This window comes from Dipodomys ordii, unplaced genomic scaffold (genome assembly GCF_000151885.1).
Source record: "Dipodomys ordii isolate 6190 unplaced genomic scaffold, Dord_2.0 Scaffold67, whole genome shotgun sequence".
NCBI lineage: Eukaryota > Metazoa > Chordata > Mammalia > Rodentia > Heteromyidae > Dipodomys > Dipodomys ordii.
In genome coordinates this window covers 1854944-1875232 of record NW_012267283.1, presented here as the reverse complement: position 1 = coordinate 1875232, position 20289 = coordinate 1854944, and the positions used below count along the sequence as shown (strand labels likewise).

Here is a 20289-nt window from a genome sequence, read left to right as displayed (position 1 = left end):
AGAGCCGAGGGATAGTGCCCAGGCCCAGAGTTCAGGCCCCACGACTGGACCCCCCCGCAATAAAAAAGAATCTCCTGATAAACCAGAATGACAGTCCTTATGAAATACAAAACAGGTCCCTGAAATGTCAAGTTTGATGACAAGATAATATTGTTAGCCCTTCTATTAAAGTAAGGCAGGAGACTTAAGTGCTTCTGATAGAATGTCAATACTACAACTAAGTGTTGTCTTTAGAATAAAGCTGGTGTTTGGTCAGAGCTGCTCTAAGGATTCTCTTTTTCAGCCAAAGGTTCCTGGTATGAAGGAGCTTCACATCTCAGTCATGAATTTGCCAGTGTCTAGGAGCTCATTGTTGAGGAAATTCTGGCTTTACAGACCTCAAAACTGTTGTCACTTCACCATAGTGACAGGAGAACTTCCTTGTCTCAAGGTATGATTGTCAGCACAACATGTTGAGACAGGTCAACTAGAAATAACAGTATGGTTTGTGGTTGGGATTTTTACTTCTTTTACTTTCTGTATACTATTCTTTTTTTTTTTTTTTTTTTGGTCATAGAGCTTGAATTTAGGGCCTAGGCACTGTCCCTGAGCTTTTTTTGCTCGAGGCTAGAGCTCTACTACTTTGAGCCACAGTACTACTTCAGGTTTTCTGGTGGTTGATTGGAGATAATAGTCTCAAGGATTTTCCTGTTTGGGCTGGCTTTGAACTGTGATCTTCAGAGCTCAGTCTCCTGAATAGCTAGGATTATAGGTATGAGTCACCCAGTACACAGCTTAGTATTCTTTTCTGTAAAAATCTGAGATTTTTCCTTCTTAAAATTAAAAGTCATCCCATTTCTTTGAAAGTGTTAAGCATATAAGGCAACAAAACAATGACTGTTTTTAGGATAAAGTTGGTAAAATAAATTTGTGCTAAAACACTAAAAATATTTCTGAATCTACAGTAAAGCAAATTAATTCCAGTTAAACAGTCTGTACCTCTAATTCATAGCCAGGCTCACACTGATAAATAATTGTGCTTTCAAAGCTGTAATTACTGCCAATCACGTATCCATGCTCTGGGCTTTCAGGATGTCCACAAGACACTGGAATGCAGGATTCATCAGAAAATGGTGGTGCCCACGTACCATCAAGCTAAGCAACAAACAAGTTACAAGTTATAGTTAGGAACAAATGAAGAAGTTTGCTAATATTGGTAAATGGCAAAATAACTCCACAAATCAGAGTCAAGAAGACCTAGAGTTTGGTCCTAATTGTGTTATTGATTATCCCTCTAAAAGTGCTGAAATCATTTTTTTCCCCTGATAGTGGGGCTTGAACTCAGAGCCTCTAGTTCTTGCTTGACGTTTTCACTCATGGTTGACACTCTATTATGCAAGCCATAACTCTACTTCTGGCTTTTTGCTGGTTATTTGGAAGTAAGAAGCTTGTGAATTTGCCTGCCCTGTGCTGGCTGCAAATCAAAATTCTCAGATTTCAGGTTCCTGAGTAGCATCAGAAGCTAATACTTGTAAATTTTTCACATAGAAATCAAGAACATCGGTCAGTAGGTTTTCATTGTAATTCTTGAGGACTGGATGGTTGACACAAACATTCCATGATATATATTAATGCACCCTTTATATTTTATATAATTTTACATGTTAAAGTTTCTGAAGTATCTTTTGGACATACTATACAAGGTTTAAAAATGGTTTCCTTTCCTCCACCCCAATGCAAATACTGAGCATTTATTTTTGAAATAACTTATTTTAACAATAATTTATCACTTACCTTTGAAGAAAGCACATAGGAAAAAGAAATTTTTTTCTTTAAATATGATTTTCTTTGTCATCACCTTGTCAGAGGTTTTTAGCTTCCTACTTGGGTAAAGTGAGGCACACACATATGTTTCTCAGAGGGATATGTATATACGTGTATGCTTTCCTCTTCCACTCATCACCGATAATTTCCTCTCTAAGGCAGGACATAGGAACTGGAATTTTTCTTCCCAAAGTAAGCTGTGGACATTTAAATTTTCCCCTGCCTTCTATCTTGGAGTTGTCCATAAAGAAATTCTTTGACCCACTTTGTCTGAAAGATCCCCATGTCAGAAGAGGTACTGTCCCACAATTGCAGGGATGAAGTGCTACACGGAGAGGCCAAGAAGGAGCTGAACAGAGAGACCTTGTTTGATTTCAGTCCATTAGCAGTAGATTACATCCATTGTCTAACCACATTTCTACACATTCATCCATAATTGGATCCTCACGCTTGAGCAATGAAGTCTCCACAAAAGTCTAAAAGGATAGGGTTCAGAGAGCATTCTGGACATCTGATCACATGCAGGCTTTTAGGAAGGCGAATGAGATCACCCTTGTGCTGAATGTGATGTCCCTCACATCACCCAGACCAACGAGATGGAAGCTCCTGCCTTATGGACCCTTCCAGGCCTGGCCTTACGCATTACCTCATCTGGCTGTTCATAATGTAAGTGTTTCCCTGTGCTGTGAGCCACTCGAGCAAGTTAATGGAACCCAAGGAAAGGATTATGGTGAGGAGTTGAGAAGCCTGGACTTGCTGCCTGGCATCTGAAGAGGGGAAATGTTAGGTTCTGAGCGCTCAAGACCTAACAGGCTTGCTGCAACTTCCAGATAGAGGCTGTAAGATCTGAAATGATCTGGAGGACATCTAGGTGGTGCTGGCTGCAGAAGGTTTCCTTGACATCCTTGCAATCAGAAGGGTGCTCTTTAGCATAGTAGGGAAAACTGAGTTTTTTCTCCTGAGTGAGTTCTACTGCATAACTTCAGACCTCCTCTTTGCTATTTTCTAAAGGAAAAGTTTATGAATTTCCTGTCGGCTTTTGTAACTTTTGATCTTTCCACAGAAATTAGGAATGTATTTAGCAGTGTCCAGGGCAGATTTCCATCTAGACATTTTGTTTTGAGCCGAAGATGTAACTGTTATAAATCTCTTGGGACAGTATTTTAACATTTTATGTAACAGTGATACTTTCTTAGTTTAAAAATGGAAATATTGAAGGAACGGTGGGTGAATACAGTCATAATACTCAATATACCTATGTGAAAATGGAACCAGATAACTTGAGGGGATAGAAGGAGCTAGGATAGACAGGGGGTATGACAGAAGGAGTGACAATGATCAGAATGCATTGTACTCATAACATTAACATGCTGCATCGAAACTTCTTTGTCCCACTAAAGATGATAAAAACAAACAATAAAAATGGGACTATTGGGATAGATTCTATTTTAATTAAGCGACTACTTAAATCCTTTGCTATGAATGAAAATTTGAGACTCCTTTTTTCTCTTTTTCAGGACAGCAAAACCTACCCTTTGTCCTGGCAGAATATGTGTAGGTAGGAGGTGGACTACAGCAAAGTCTCACCTGACATGTTGATACGTTGATGCCCTCATAAGTATATCCTTCTACGCATGACACAGAAACTTGCTTATCTACACTGAAGTCATCTCCATGGACAAGCAAATGTGTCAGATTTGATGGCAGAGGACACTTTTTAGGACTGCAAGAGAGTCTCTCAGGGAACCAGTAACCATCTTTCTGGCAGGTGAAAGTATCTGTATCGGTGTCCATTGTGTAACCTTCCAGACACCTGCAATGGAAATGAAAAGGTGAATGCCTAGAAGGGAGTACAATGCAGTTCCTGACCTATTCTTGGACTGAAGGTGTTGAAAGGTTTAGCACTTTATGTGATGTATCAGAACTAGCTCAAATGCCAGGTGGATGGCATTGCCCAGATCTCTACATTCAAGCTTAGTCAAGACTGAAATTACTTTCAATGTTGATATTAGTTATCTACAGTGTAGATACTATTATTGGATTCATTAAAAAAATTTTTTTGTTAGTCGTGGGGCCTCAACTCTGCCCCTATGTGTTGTCCCTCAGCTCTTCAGCTCAAGGCTAGTACTCTACCACTTGAGCCACAGCGCCACTTCTGGCTTTTTCTGCTCATGTGGTGCTGAGGAATTCAACTCAGGGTCTCATGTATGCAAGGCAAGAACTCTACCCCTGAGCCACCTTCCCAGCCCTGGATTCATTTTTATCTAAAACCAGCTAATAGTTCAAGAAATTTGAAGAAAAGTTTAAAATAGACTCAGTTACTCCTAGGAATTTAGCACAGTATCTGTGGCCTATTTACTATGTTATAAACACTGTCCTAGGTTCTCTACATAAGTTATTTCTATCTCAATCTTGATAAATAGGTGATATCAAGTGTTGGTGTTCCAATTTAAGTTCATTTTGGCTCTAAGACCTTTTAAGATTTTGAGAATGTGCACATTTATTCAGCAAGCGTTTCTCTAACGGTTACTAATTTCTGGTTACAGCTACACGTATGTTACAAATATCAACTCATTCTCATGTCAGTCTTGTAATCCCACTTTGTGATCCCAAAGTTGACACCACAGAGATTAAGTAGCTTCATAAGGCACTCAGCTTGGGAGCCATGGTGCTCAATTCCTATGGACCATTAAAAGGCAGCATTGTAGAAAAACTGTAGACATTATCTAGACTTTTGTTCTGGAATCATGCTTCTGTCACTATTCTATGTCACCTTTTTTTTGTTGTTAAACTGCATAATTAACATTTGATAATATTAATCAACACACAACAAGGAAAAAACCTGCAAGTCTTAGGAAGCAGGTGACGTGTGGCTTCTCAACATAAATCTCACACACCATACCCAAATGGAAAACTTCGAACATATGAACAGCAAGGAGTAATAATTATTTTTTCTGTGTAGTGCCTGAGCTATTATTCATTGGCTCATTATCATTGCATCTCTTGGCTCTACTTTTTACAGCAATTAGGAAAATGAAAGATGGGCTAAAGTGTTCACAACACATAGCCTAGGGAGAGTTTCTGAATTATTAATCAAATCTAACAGGCTTATATGTGAAAGATAATCCACAAGTCAGAGATGTAAATGAAACTTTGGAGAGTAGCTACCTTTGAACATTAATGGATACTTATTCTAGTAAAAGTGATTCATCTATTTATTTAAAAAGTTATCACTCAGTAATATATTCTAGATAGAGAAATTTCTAGCAAAAGCCATTTAGTTTGTTTGGAAAACTCTTTTAGCATTTTTGGTCCAGATTCTTAGGGTTTTTTTTGTTGGTTTATTCCTCCCTTTTCCCCAACATTTAAAGCATACACATAATCATTAAGTTGTAATTATAATGAAATTTACCCTCCTTAGAAAAAAGCATCCTGATTTAAGAACTATTCAAGCTAGCTAGAAGATTCTGTTTCATGAGAGTCATGACCATTTATATTAGGAGCCATAGTCTGAAAAAGAGAAGTATAAATTAATTTTCACAGCCTGTGGATTTCTACAAAATTATAAACAGAATAAAGCCTAGTGTTAAAAGCATTGGTTTTGGAGAGAAGTTCAGGGGTGGTGTTCTCTTTTCAATTATCTACTTTTTGATCCATCAATTTTTATTTCACAACCTTCTGTCCTGATTGAAGATTCCATTGTAGATTCTCAAGCCATGGTCTTACCTTAGTTTTACTTCACTTTCGTAAGTGTATGTCTCTCCAGTTGCCACTGCATTGGCAACAAATGGTGGGGGTCCACAGGACAGAGGCTCACACACTGGGTAAGGGTGGCTCCATATCCCTGCCTCTGTACAAATCAGATTAGAACTGGCTTGCATCACATAGCCAGATCTGCAGCGGTAAGTCACCACAGTTTCCTCTGAATTGCTGCTTTCACTGATGAGTGCATTTGGTATGGTTGGGAGAGAACCACAAGAAGTGTGTTCACAGTGTGGGAATTCAGAACTCCACTGACCATTGGCTTCACAGGTGATTTCAGAAAGTCCTAGGAGCTTAAAACCTTTGAGGCATTGAATCTGGGCTGTCTTTCCACAGCCAAAATCAGTTCCATTGATAGTTCCATAGTGGATGATTGGTGTAGAACACATGCAAGGTAGGCAGGAAGGTGGGCTGCCACTCCAAGAACCATTGGAGAGACATCTTCTTGAAGGACTTCCATGGAGTTTATAACCAGGAAAGCACTGATACTGTATGTGTCCACCATGATAAAAGGAAAAACCATTAGGGAAGCCTTGGGGAAGATCTTCAGGAGGTCCACAGGTGACTGGTTTACAGAGAGGGATCTCTGCATCCCAGGTACCATTAGATTGACAAGTGATTTTCTGAGCACCATGCAACACATAGCCCTCCTGACAGCGGAACAAGACTTCCTTCTTGAAGCCATAGTCCCGGCCATCCATCACCCCATTTGCCACCTGTGGAGGGGGGGCACATCTGACAGGTATGCATTTAGGAGTTGCTTGGCTCCAACTTCCATCAGCAAGACAAGCACGACTTCTGGCTCCCTCAAGCAAGAAGCCTTCATTGCAGGTATACTCAATCTCTCCTCCAAAGGTGTACTCTTCTCCTTTGACTTGGGCATTGGCTGATACTGGAGGTGAGCCACAATCCACAGGAAGGCAGATTGGTTCATGCCCATCCCAGTTTTTATTATCCTGGCATGTTCTCCTCTCCGGGCCATTGAGCACATAGCCAGGGTCACACTCATAGTACAACACGCTTAGGTACGTGTAGTTGCTTCCTTTGATGGATCCATTCATGATGGGATTTGGCTTTGTGCATGCAATGGTTTCACAGTGAGGGGAAGCCCCACTCCACTTCCGGTTCTGCAGACAAAGTCTCATGTCAGAACCCACCAGGATGTGACCGGGTTTGCAGCTGTACTGTACAGCACTTCCCATGGTCGTCTGTGTAAAATGCAAAAGGCCATTTTCAGGAGCAACTGGCAAGTCACATTCAATTGAAATGCAGGAAGGTGCACTGCCATTCCAAGTGCCATCTTCCTGGCATATCAGCACAGGGTTTCCTAAAAGCTCATATCCTGGATTACAGGTATAGGAAACCATTGTGCCATAGAGAAAATGTGATGAATGTGTACTGGAAGATTCCTTCACATTGTCCCAGCTTTTAGACTCTGCTCCTGAAGGATGAGGGCGAGGAGTCAGATAGGAAACTTCCATCATGTCATCTTCTTGATCAAAATATCTCTGGCCATCTTTGACTTCAGTACAGTCTCCAAAATCTATGTGAGGAGGGAGCCCACAGTCTATGGGAACACACGTTGGAATGGAGCTTGACCACCCTGACTCTTCACAGGTCTGCATGGCATGACCAGACACCTGGAACCCAGGGAAGCAGCTATAGATGATCATGGCCCCGTATCTGTAATCAGCTCCTTCTACAAAACCATTTTCAATCGGCTGTGGGGCATTACAGTGGATAGCACTGCAGGATGGGGCAGCCATATCCCAGTCACCTGTTTCTAAACAGGTCAAGGCTTTGGACCCTTCCAGTCGGAAGCCTTCATCACAGGAATACGTGACAGTCTGCCCGTAATGAAGGTTGGTAGAAGAGAATTTGCCATTCAAAATCTCCTTGGGCTTTGGACACTCAATGGGTTTACATGTTGGTTTTCCTCCAATCCAGTCGCCATTTTCACCACAGAGGGTGGTACTATTCCCCACTAACTCAAACCCTGGCTTGCAGGTGTAGAGAGCCGTGCTGAGATAGGCAAGGCCTTGCACGTCAATGATGCCATTGAGGATTTCCTCCGGATGGGGGCATTCTACCGGAACGCATTCTGGCAGTGGGGAGCTCCAGGTACCATCTGCTTGGCAGATGGTGTTAGGACTGCCTCTTAAAAAAAAACCATCCACACAGGAATACTTGACAGTACTTCCAAAATGGAGAGTGGAAGAAGGCACAGGGCCACCAAAGGAGATCAGGGGAGGCGGGAGGCAAAGAACCATCTTGCAAACAGGGAAGGAGTCATTCCATTGCTGTGACGGCAAGCATCTCAGGACAGAGGGGCCCTGCAGGGCATGGCCTTCTTTACAGGAAAACATCACCACGCCAACTTCAGAAGTTAACTCTTTTAATATGAGCTGGTTCTCTAACAGAGGTGGTTCAGGGCACTTGGTGGGCACACACTTGGGGCTTGGCTTCTTACTCCACTTGCCAGATTTCTGACATGTCCAGGCACTGTCACCCACAAGTTCATAACCCTCATGGCAGAAAAATTGAACCTTGGAGCCCACTTCAAAGTTTTCCCCTTTCATGAAGCCATTCTGGATTGGTGGAGGTTTCCCACAGTTCAGAGGAACGCATACCAGGGGGGATTCACTGTGCCAGTGGCGATTGGCTTGGCAGACAAACAGAGGATTCCCCACGGACTTGTAGCCTGGATTACACTGGTACCTCGCTTCACTCTCGTAGATCCTGCCGGTTGTATGCTGAGTAATGGGGAGGAAAAAAGTGAATATTAGGTGCCTAACATGGATACAAGTAATTGAATGCTTTCATATTAAAAAAAAGAACATACAAGTTAATTAGGACGTCAGGAAATAAAGTCTTACGTTTTTAATCCAGTAGGTCCACTCTATTTTTAGAAATAAGTACAGTTCAAAAAGAAACATAGTCATTACATTAATCATGTAACTGTAACCCTTTTGTACATCACCTTTACAATAAAATTTTTTAAAATGTACAAATGTAGAAGCAAAACGTAACAGATCAAAGTAGATAATCCTTGCCATAGATAGTTTTACCACAGGGTAGAGCCCAAAATAAAAAGATCATGGAAGGGGCAATTCCAAAAGTTACAAATAACTCTGTCAAGCATTTGTATAGATATATCCTAAGCGTTCTATTAGAGTTATTTTTTTCTTTCACAATATACTTAAAAAAATTCTGTTGTGGTATGAAGATGGAAAATAAAAATCAATCTTCTACCTTTTCAGTAGCGAGTTTAAGCCAGGCGCCAGGCGCTTGTGGCTTCTGTCTGTAATCCTTGCAACTTGAGAGAATGAAATCAGTAGGATAGCAGCTCAATCAGTGCAGGCAGAAATGGTTGCGAGACTTCTTCTCAATGTTCAACCAATAACTGGGCACAGTGGCACCAGCCTGCCATCCTAGCCACGTAAGAGGCTGAGATTGTTAGGATTGCAATTCCAGGCCTGCCTTGGCAGAGAAGCCCACAAGATTCTGTCTCAGTGGAAGAAGTAGTGGCATGAACCTGTTTTTCCCAGCTATGACAGACAATATAAAACAGATAGCCGGGGCTGGGAAGGTGGATCAGTGGTAGAGCGCTCGCCTTGCATGCCTAAGGCCCTGGGTTCGATTCCTCAGCACCACATAAGCAAAAAGAAAAAAGCTGGAGTGGCGCTGTGGCTCAAGTGGTAGAGCGCTAGCCTTGAGCTGAAGAGCTGAGGGACAGCGCCCAGGCCCAGAGTTCAGGCCCTATGACTGGACCCCCCCCCCAAAAAAAACAGATAGCCTGTAGTCCCAGGCACATATCTGGGCAGAAAGTGAGACCCCCCATCTCAAAACTAAGTAGTGAAAAGTAGGGCTGGTGTCATGGTTCAGTAGTTAGGCCCTTGCCTAGCAAGCACAAGGCCTCAAGTTCAAAGTGCAGTACCACTGACTAGTAAATAAATATACTAAGAATTTAAAACTTAGGACCTCAAAATTAAAATAAATTCTTTTGTATAATTAATATAAAAGTTAAAAACTTAAAGTGAATATGTAACAGGTCATTTTAAGCAGATAAATTATAAAAATCTAAAACTTATTATGCTTTTTGTGTGGAATTGTGAATTCTAATTCCTAAAGTTTCACGAATTTAACAGTACTTGGAAAAAAATTCAGTATTTGGAAACAATTGTTTTATGTTGTCTACTGCTCAACATATGCAGGTAAACACAAATGCCATAATAGACTGATGCTCTATTAATAAAAGCTAGACCTCCAGTGCTCCTAATGGTACCCAACACCTGGTAGATGCTCTAGAAACACCTGTGAAACAAATAAATAAATAAACCTTTCTTACTAACAGTCTATATCCTCTATCTGTAAAGGTCATATATCCAAGGGAAGGCTTTAAATAAAAAACTTTTCATTTTTGTCTTGATGTTCTTAAATATAAAGGAAAGGCAGTGGGTAGGTGGAGACTTTAAAGTAATACTGTGATCAAGCTAGGCACTGGTGGCTCATGCCTGTAATCCTAGGATCTCAGTCTAGACTGAGATCCGAGGATCATGGTTCAAAGCCTGCTGGGTAGGAAAGTCCATGAGAATCTTATCTCCAATAAACCAAAAGAAAACTGGAAGTGGCTCTGTGGCTCAAGTGGTAAAGTGCTAGCCTTGAGCTGAAGAGTTCAGGGACAGTGCCCAGGCCAACAGTTGAAGCCCCGTGACTACCACCACCACCACCACAACAACAACAAAAAAAAAAAAAAGAAAAGAAAGAAAAGAAAAAGAAAAAGAAACACTGCAATCAGAATATCTATGTAAAATGTATCTAGGTAAAATGACCTTTGATTTATGGGATTCTTGATCCTGTTTTCTTGATGAATTTATGAAAAAGAAACCTGTAGACATGTTTGGGGATGATATTTAATTCTTTCCATTATGATGAACTACCTTTACAGCTATTGAGAGAGCAATGTAAAACCTTTGTCAGAGTTATTTTATTCTATATTTTGCTGAAAAAATGAATTTCTTTAGATCCTATTTATATCTTATATATTTTCATTTCCTTTTTTTGGTGTCAGTACTGGAGCTTGAACTTTTGTCCCTTGGCTTTTTCACTCAAAGCTGATGCTTTACCATTTGAGCCACACATCCACTTGTGGCTTTTTCATGGTAATTGGAGATAAAGAGTCTCAAGGACTCTCCTGTCTGGCTCTGGTGATCTTCAGCAATCAGCCTCCTGAGTAGCTAAGACTACATGCATGAGTCACTGACACCATTCAGCATAGATCTTGATTTCCTAAATTTTATGTCCATGTTGAAGTAATTTGTATAAATGAAAACAATCTTTTATTGAAATGGCCTTAATCTAACTTCATATTTAGGGCCAAGATATTGCCACAAATTGCTTAGAAAAACAGTATTAAAAGATGGTATTCAAAGGATTCATACTCTTCTTAAACCTCCCCCTGGAGGTGGTAAGGTAGCTGGAAGCATGGACTATTTGCTATTCAGTGTCTTACCTGCAGAAAGCCATTCTCTACCTTCGGTGGTTCATTGCAGGAAACCGGATGGCATGTGGGTATGGGGCTACTCCATTGTCCGGTGGCTTCACAGGTGCTCTTCTTCTCCCCTTTAATGTAGAACCCCTTGTGGCAGCTATAGGCCACCATGGCTCCAAAACTGTAGTTGGATCCACTTGCATAGCCATACATGATGCGGGGCGGTTCCCCACAGCGCACGGGGATACACTGGATGGAGAGCGGGGAAGGGTTCCACTGCCCACCTCTCATACATTCGATCTTTGCTGAGGTGTTCAACACGAAACCTTCCATGCACTTGAAGCTCACGACAGAACCAACTGCAAATTTTGCTTTGCTCACAGATTCCAAGATGCTGTATGAAACAGATGGAGGTTTTTCACAGAAATGGGCTATGCAGCGGGGGACTGCCTGACCCTCTGGGGGAATCCATTTGCCCTGAGCATTGCAAAGGAGCTGGGAATTGTCTGCCAGGCTGTAACCATCAGCGCAGTAGTAGAATGCAATGTCGCCAAAGAGCCGATGGGCTGTCTCAGGAGAGGCGTGTTCCACACTGGGGGGTTCGTCACAGGAGACAGCTAGACACTGTTGGTTACTTCCATTCCATTTGCCATTGGCCAGGCATTCCACGGTGTCCGGACCAGCAAGGGTATAGCTATGAGATAATAAGTAAGCATAATGCTTGAGAAACACTACTTATATCTTCTGTTGTTTTCTTCTTTCTTTCTTTCTGATAAATGGCACCATCTATCCTTCTAAAGTGAGATGTTAATACTAGGGGAAAAATGAGGGTAAAAAATAAAACAAAAATATATCTGAGCCAGGCACTGGTGGCTCACGCCTGTAATCCTAGCTACACAGGAGGCTGAGATCTGAGGTTTGTGTTCAAAGCCAGCCCTGGCAAGGAAAAGTCTGTCAGACTATTATCTCCAATTAACCACCAGAAAACTGGAAGTGGCACTGTAGCTCAAAGTGGTAGAGCACTAGCTTTGAGCAAAAGAGCTAAGGGATAGAGCCTAGGCCCTGAGTTCAGGCCCCACAACCAACAATAAAAAATTTATATGTGTGTATGTATGCATATATATGCATCTCTCTCTCTCTCTCTCTCTCTCTCTCTCTCTCTCTCTCTCTCTTTCTCTCTGTACTCAATTAGAAAAGTTTGGTCTCCATGTCACTTGTCACCATGGTCCCCAACTTGCTATAGGCAATGTACATCAAGAGACAACATGAACAGAATCCAAGATAACTTAAGAAGTTCTAAGGTGCCCAGAGAGGTGCTAACAGAATCTCAAATTTTTTAGCCTTTAGTTGAATCTTGACATATACAGAACTCCATCATCCAGCGAATTATGTATCCAATAGAGGGATGTACAGCCATGGTACCAGTGACCCTGGCTTATGAAAGAGTCTACAGACCCCCTATTACTACACCACCTACCTTGCTGACCCTCCTAGAAAGCAGGCCTAGAAACTCAGTCTGGAGTATGCACTATTCTCACTGCCTAGGAACTGGGAACAGGAAAGAATTACAAATCAAAATTGGAAATTACCACCTCTTATTCTAGCCTGTGGAAGAACAAATGTGTCTGCTGTTACTTTATCACTATCTTTCCAACCACGACTTTGTTTTTATTCTGTCTCCTTTTAAAACAACCATTACTGTTAGAATATTGAGCTTATTGATGAGATGACTTTCAGTTGACATATGTAAATACATCTTGAAATTTATATTAACCTCTTTTGAGGAAATGGATTTAAGGTTTTTACTATTAAGGAATCTAACAATTGTCATATTTCTTGTGTGTATATGTGTGTGTGTGTGTGTGTATGTGTACTAAGAATTGAACCTAATGCCTCATGTGTGCTATGCAAATGCTCTAGAATCATAGAATTGTGTGTGTGTTTGTGTGTGTGTGTGTGTGTGTGTGTGTGTGTGTGTATGCAGATTGTTCAGGATTGCTTAATAGGCAAGCACTCTACCATTCCTCAGTCCTAATTGTTGTACATTAAAAACAAAAACAAAAAACCAAGAAGTACACTTTGGTTCTATTTGACTCCATTCAACATTGGACATCTCACTCTTTAGATGATTTCAGCCTGATGATTTCGGCACTAGTTTTTGAAAGAAACTCTAATGAGCTCTGTTTCGTGTAGACAGAGCTCACAGCCAGACACTTTGAGATATTCAGTGAATTTTAAAGCAGCACTTAGTGTCAGTCTCCATTATCTCCAATACCTTTTCCCATGTGGTTAGAATTAAAAACTACGTTCTGCGTATGGCTTTCCTATTCAGTCAGTATGAATAAGTTTTACATAATAGCTCTCAGTCTTTCTTTATGCACAAGGGGTTGGACCATATAGGATGACAGATTGATAGTGTGCAAAACTCTTAAATTGTTCTCAAGTGCTGCCTCAACAAAGCTGAGCAAAATATTAGGATATGCAGAAGGAGAGTCATTATTTTCATTATCACTCTTATTGAAGAGACTGATGATAGTTTTCAAAGAATATCTAACAACTAATTAGGCTGTCATTTTGAGATTAATGAAGAGTAAGGAGAGCAAAATAAGGAGGTGCTTAAATGGAATTCTGACTAGACAAATTGAATTTTTTTTGTTCTTGTTGTTTTTAGCAGTACTTGGGTTTGAACTCAGGACCTCATGCTTGGTAGGCAGATGCCTGGCCACCGAGTCTTGCCTCCAGTCCCTTTTACCATTGGTTATTTTCCAGGTGGGTTCTTCTTTATAACCGAGCCAGCCTAGTTTGTGATTCTCCTACTTATACTTCCATATGTTGCTGGGATGACAGGCATATGTCACTGTACTTAGCCATGGTGTTCCTCTAGTGGCTGAGAAAACAGGTACTTGACACTGTACTCAGCCACAGGTTGAGATGGAATCCCTCAAACTTCCTCCTGCTCCTCCTCCTCCTGCTCCTCCTCCTCCTCCTGTTCCTCCTCCTCTTCCTCCTCCTTTTTTGGCCTGGCTAGCCTCTAACTATGATGCCCCCAATCTCTGCCTGCCAAGTAGCTAGAATTATAGATTTGAGCCACCATGCCTAGTTGATTGGTTCATTTTTTTCCCAGATGATGGGCTAGTAATTCACATAGCCTCAGCACTGTGCCTAGCTATACAGATAGAAGTAGCAGAGTTGTGTAACTGTAATCCCTCTGTACAGTATTTTCACAATAAAAAAACATAAAAAAATAAGTAGCAGAGTTGGGAACTGAATTTAGTTCAGATTCCAGCACTTACATTTTCCTTCAATATTGCTCTCTCTCTCCCTTTTTCTTTTCAACATGAGTCAATCCTAACTATGATTTGTAGGTGTGTAGTAGAACCTCCACTGTAGGGGGTGACTAATAGAAATTATTTGATTCACCTATCAGTAAAGACTCTTGTCATTATATACCAAGAATTTTACCTGGGGTCCCTCTTAGTACTTTATGGAGTCAACTATTATGCAAAAGATGGGATTCCTTCATCTTAGCCAGAAATAGGAAATCTATAGAAGATAGACAAATCAACAAAAATGATAGAGCATCATCAGAGATATGTGCATTTAACTTGTGTACAACCATATGTTATGGACAGAAGTGTCTCTAAATGGATACTCATAGACTTCCCCAATAGCTGAGTGAGGTCTCCATCTAGGGCTCCTTCATTTTTGAATAAACTCAGCTCCTTATATGAGAATCTGAACTGAACACATATTTAGGTAGCTTCTGTCTTAGAGGATGCAGGGAAATACCTACAGGCAATATGCTAAGAACATAGTTTTATTATTAAAAAACGATTCATACTCCCTGATTTGTGCATGTAGATTCCATTGTTCTTGTGTAGTGTGTGCTCTGAGTGGAAGTTCCACTTATTGAAGCTCCTAATGTTTTACAGCACAATTTACAGCATTTTCCTACTTCCAAACAGACATCTTTATGTCCAGGGATTCCTTGATGTGGCTAGCATAGTTCACTGGCTCAAGTTCAGAGACCTAGCCTTAGACATCCTTGGTTTATAAGAATCTATTGTGACATCCATAAAAGTCTTGCTTTATGGCAGAAGCACCTGCCTCAGAATGAATCCTCCTTTTTTCCAGAGTCTCTTGGGAACATGAGAACTGTGCTTTATAATTTCAGACCTCTGACTCCTGAGCTTCTGAAAAATTTCCACCAGCAGCTCCTCCCTGATGGAAAAAATACACCAAAATAATTCTACAATCTAATAAAAAATTTGCCCCAAATATGTTTTTGAATAAGTCAGTTCAAAGACTACATTTTCAATGCTACTCCTAATGTCTTTGAACTTTGATCTGACCTGAAAACTTGACTTTTCTTGATGACTTTCAAAGCATACCTCGTTCTTCACTTACTGACTCTTATGAGCCTGCTCTGGGCTAGAGTCTCTTCCCTAGTGCATAGATGCTTCCTTAGGGAAGTATTTGTTATACTTCTTTTCCTCCATATCTCAACATAGAAAGAGTAATTTCCTCTTCCTGATGAATAGGAAGGGAGGAAATGGCTCTCAAAAGGAGTCATGTGAGGAGAGAAGTAGAGAACATTTGTTCAGAAAGACAGGAGCAAAAGCATAGGAACAAGATACGACTAGGAAATGGTGGGAATTTAAAAATAGGAGTGGCATAAAAACACTTGGAAAAGGGAAAGAGAGAAACTAATATTGTATGTGATTGTGTGTGTGTGTGTGTGTGTGTGTGTGTGTTTTGATCCAGTTACTGTGCTGGCTGATGGGTGAGGAGGTGGCAGATAGAGATTAATGGTGGTACATCACAACTTTGATCTCTATGTCTGTTCCTGGCTCAGAGCTCCCTAAGGTCTTTGTAATTCTCCAAGTGGCAGGGGAAGCAGTAGTTTGGATGACAGATTCAATGAAAACGAGGATAGACATTTACTAATAATGAATAGTATTATTTTCTTTTTTGTTGGTTATGGGGCTTGAACTCTGGGCCTAGGCACTGTCCCTGAGCTCTTCAGCTCAAGGCTAGTGCTCCACCACTTGAGCCACAGTGCCACTTTTGGTTTTCTGGAGGTTTATTGGAGATAAGAGTTTTACAGATTTTCCTGCTGGGCTGGCTTTGAAACTCAATCCTCAGATCTCAGCCTCCTGAGTAGCTAGGATTACAGGTGTGAGCCACCAGCGCCCAGCTTAAATGTATATCTTCTAAAAATACATAAATCAGTTTTTTAAGATTGTAAGGGAGGATCTATTTTCCACACGACACTTATTTATATTAAAGAAGCACTTAAAGGATGATCAACTTTGTACAGATGATGAAGAAAACATAAATGCTGGCTACAAAAGCAAGAAAGATTAGATCTGGGACAAATTTAAAATGGAAGACTCTTTCATTAAATTCTATGCAGAATTTTGTATTGTCATTTAAAGAAGCATTGAGGATATTCAATGCAGATTTTTATTTTAAAAACTAGGCCATGCAGATACTAAGACAAATTGTTCTGCTGCATACATCAAAAGGAAAAAAATGGCCAATCAGTGTCACCATGGTGACACATCTGAGGATAAACTGGCCAGAATGCATTTTCATGTTCTTGGATCAATAACTAAAAGTCTTTTGAAACTTCAGCAGAGTAATTTTCAGACACAGACTTCAGTGATTTGACTCACATGAAGTGGAAGCTTACTCATGAGCATGTGCCCAGAAAGCTTTGTGAAAGAGCTGCTAAAAGGGAAATGAGCTCTTCTAAAGAGAAGAACCACCCACTAAATAGCACCATGAAATAGTTGCAACTTAATAGGATAAATAGAAAGCATGCATGGGCATCAGTAACTAATCTGGTTTTCAGTTCACAGCAACCATCAAAGCTTTTATCTTGTTATATTCAATAATTGCATTTACAAGCTTATAGTTGAGAAGAGTCAAAAGAGAAACATGTGATCTGGGTTTTATGACATTATTAACCCTTCCATCACTCTTGAGTTTCACACCATAAAGTATAAACCTAAGACAGAAAACAACAACAACAACTGACTACTTAGATGTTTATTCAGGAAGCTGAAACACTCTTCCCTTCCAGCATTTAAAAGTTGTGATGAAAAGGTTCAGTGAAGGGATCAAGAAAATGTGGCATCTATACACAATGGAATTCTATGCTTCCATCAGGAAAAATGATACTGCCCCATATGTAAGGAAATGGAAGGACTTGGAAAAAAATCATATTAAGTAAAGTAAGCCAGACCCAAAGAAACATAGGTCCCATGGTTTCCCTTATTTGTAATAATTAGTATACATCTAGGATAATCTTAGCAGAAGAGCAGAATAGCTCAAGAGCTGTGTATATATGACCATATAAGATGATGCTAAGCTAAATGAACTCCAAGACATGGACACAAGATGTTTTTCTTTGTCAGGACATAATTTGAAGTCACAAAATATACACAAATGTGCTTTCCATCACAATGGGGCTGTGGTGAAAAAAAATGACAAGATTAGGGAGATAACAGAACCAATTGTCTAAAGTCTAAAAATATTATGAAGTCTGTTGAAATAAAGATCAAACGCTCAAAATTCTTTTTAAGAATGAGTAACTACAATTATAATTAGAACAGAAATTCTAGAAACAAAAATATGGAGAACAGAAAAAAATTAAATGGTAGGTCATTTAAAAGCAGAAATAATAGTCTGGGAAATAACCAGATGTACCACAAACAAGACAAATTAAGAAACATGAAAAAGAGTGTGAGGGATGGGTGAGAATGTGGACAGGGGTGATATTGATCAAGGTGGATCCACAAACTGCGTGGTTAAATGACAACTCCTTTGTACAACTACTTAAATATAATAAAAACGAAGAAACATGAAAAAGATAAGCAAAGGGCCCAATATACCCGAAAAGATTGTTAGAAAAAGAGAGAAGAGAAAGTGCAAAAGAATAAACATTTGCATTGAAATAACTAATAAATTAAAAAAAATGGTGGAGGACCTACATTCTTAGATCATAGTGATTTATAAACAAAGTGAAAATAAATACACCATTCACTATACTGTAGTGAGATAGTAAAACAAAATAATCAATGGGGAAATAATTTACTTATAGGGAAATAGCAATGCACTGATTTTCTCAGTCACAGTACTATCTTACTATTAATTGAACCAGATAACACTTTTTTTTTCTTTTGTACAGGGGATTGAAGTCAGAGCATGTACTCTGGATGCATAAGTAATTTTAAGCAGAAACTATACGGTTTGTTTTTTTTTTTCCCTTCATATTTCAAATGGTTTGTCAGAAGTTTGGTCAGATAAAAAGGGACAAGAGAGAAGCTCTTCTTCCATCTGGCCACTCTGTAGCTCCTCAAAAGGGGACAGATCATATAATGGGGTGCAGTGTCCTTTCTCTTATCCAAAGTTTTAATTTTAGAAAACTGAGTTGTGATTCTTGATCTTTACTTAGGAAGTTTCGAGCTGTGCCTAGAAACCCTAGTGTTTCTCCTACCCCTTCCTATAATATTTTCATGGTACCTAGCCTTACATTAAGGTCTTTGATCCATTTGGAACTGATTCTGGTACAGAGTGAACAGGGTGATACATGAGTATCTAGCTTCAGTTTTCTGCATGTGGATAGCCAATTTTACCAGTACCATTTGTTGAAGAGGTTTTCTTCCAACCTATGTTTTTGGCTCCCTTATCAAATATTAGGTGGCTATTTGTAAGCTTATTTCTGGGTCTTCTATTCTGGGTCTTCTATTTTGTTCCATTGGTCCTCAGGCCTATTCTTGTGCTAGTACCAAGTTGTTGTTTTTTTAAAATTATTATTACTATGGCTTTGTAATAAAGCTTGAAGTTTGGGATTGATCTTCCTATAGCACTGTTCTTCCTGCTAAGGATTGTTTTTGCTATTTGGGGCCTTTATTATTCCCTATGAATTTTTGGATTGATTCCTCTATTTCTTTGAAGAAAGTTGTTGGGAGTTTCATGGGTATTGGCATTGAATTTGTATATTGCGTTGGACAGAACTTCCATTTTCATTATGTTAATTCTCTCCATCCAAGAGCAAGGGAGGTTTTTCCATTTCCTTAAGTCTGCTTCAATTTCTTTTTTCAAAGTTTTAAAGTTTTTACAATAGAGGTCTTTCACCTTTGGTTAAGTTAATTTCTAGGGATATTTTTGAAGCTATTACAAATGGAGTTGTTTTCCTGATTTCAGACTTGCTCTTCTCATTGTTGGCATACAGGAAGGCTACTGATTTTTGTGGGTTGATTTTATACCCTGCTACTTTGCCAAAGTTTTTTTTGTTTTTGTTTTTTTTTGGATCTGGTCGTGGGGCCTGAATTCTGGGCCTGGGCTCTGTCCCTCAGCTTTTCAGCTCAAGGCTAGCGCTCTACCACTTGAGCCACAGTGCCACTTCTGGCTTTTGTCTTTTTGCTTATGTGGTGCTGAGGAATCGAAGCCAGGGCCTCATGCATGCAAGGCAAATGCTCCATCACTGAGCCAACTTCCCAGCCCTTTGCCAAAGTTTTGAATCAATTCAAGTAGCTTGGGTGAGGAATCTATAGGGTTCTTTAAATACAAGATCATGTTGTCTGCAAAGAGGGATAGCTTTACTTCTTCTTTTCCTATTTGGATCCCATTTATTTTGACTTACTTATCTTGCCTTATTGTTCTTGTTAGGAATTGCAGCACTATGTTGAAGAGGAGTGGAGAGATTCTACCTCACTCCAGTTAGAATGGTTATTATCAAGAAAACTAACAATAACAAATGCTGGTGGAGATGAGGCTAAAAGGGAACTCTATTACATTGTTGGTAAGAATGAAAACTTGTTCAACTACTCTGGAAAGCAATATAGAGGTTCCATGAAAGACTAAACATAGAGCTTCTCTATGACCCACCAATCCTACTCCAAGACACTTATCCAATTAACCACAAACCAGACCACACTAACGCCACCAGCACAACCATGTTCACTGCAGCATTGTTTACCATAGCCAAGACATGGAATCAACCCAGATGTCCCTCAGTGGATGAATGGATCAAGAAAATGTGTATATATACACAATGGAATTCTATTCATCCATCAGAAAGAACGGTATTATATCATTCATAAGGAAATGGAAAAACCTGGAAAAAAAACTATCAAGTGAAGTAAGCCAGAGCCAAAGAAACATAGGCTGTACGTTTTCCCTCTTTTGTGGTGATTAGAATGTGCCTATAAATCTACAAGCAA

At 39.9% G+C, this 20289-nt stretch overlaps 1 protein-coding gene across 1 annotated transcript in view; it reads right to left on the bottom strand.

The window, feature by feature from the left end:
- Positions 1 to 20289, bottom strand: part of Svep1 (sushi, von Willebrand factor type A, EGF and pentraxin domain containing 1) — a 165084-nt gene that overhangs the window by 26133 nt on the left and 118662 nt on the right. Inside the window, exons 38-41 of the mRNA XM_013023225.1 lie at positions 11078 to 11750; positions 5530 to 8318; positions 3391 to 3616; positions 979 to 1134 (exon numbers count right to left, since the gene is read on the bottom strand). Of these exons, the coding sequence (XP_012878679.1) occupies positions 979 to 1134; positions 3391 to 3616; positions 5530 to 8318; positions 11078 to 11750 (3844 nt within the window). The remainder of the gene's footprint in view (positions 1 to 978; positions 1135 to 3390; positions 3617 to 5529; positions 8319 to 11077; positions 11751 to 20289) is intronic.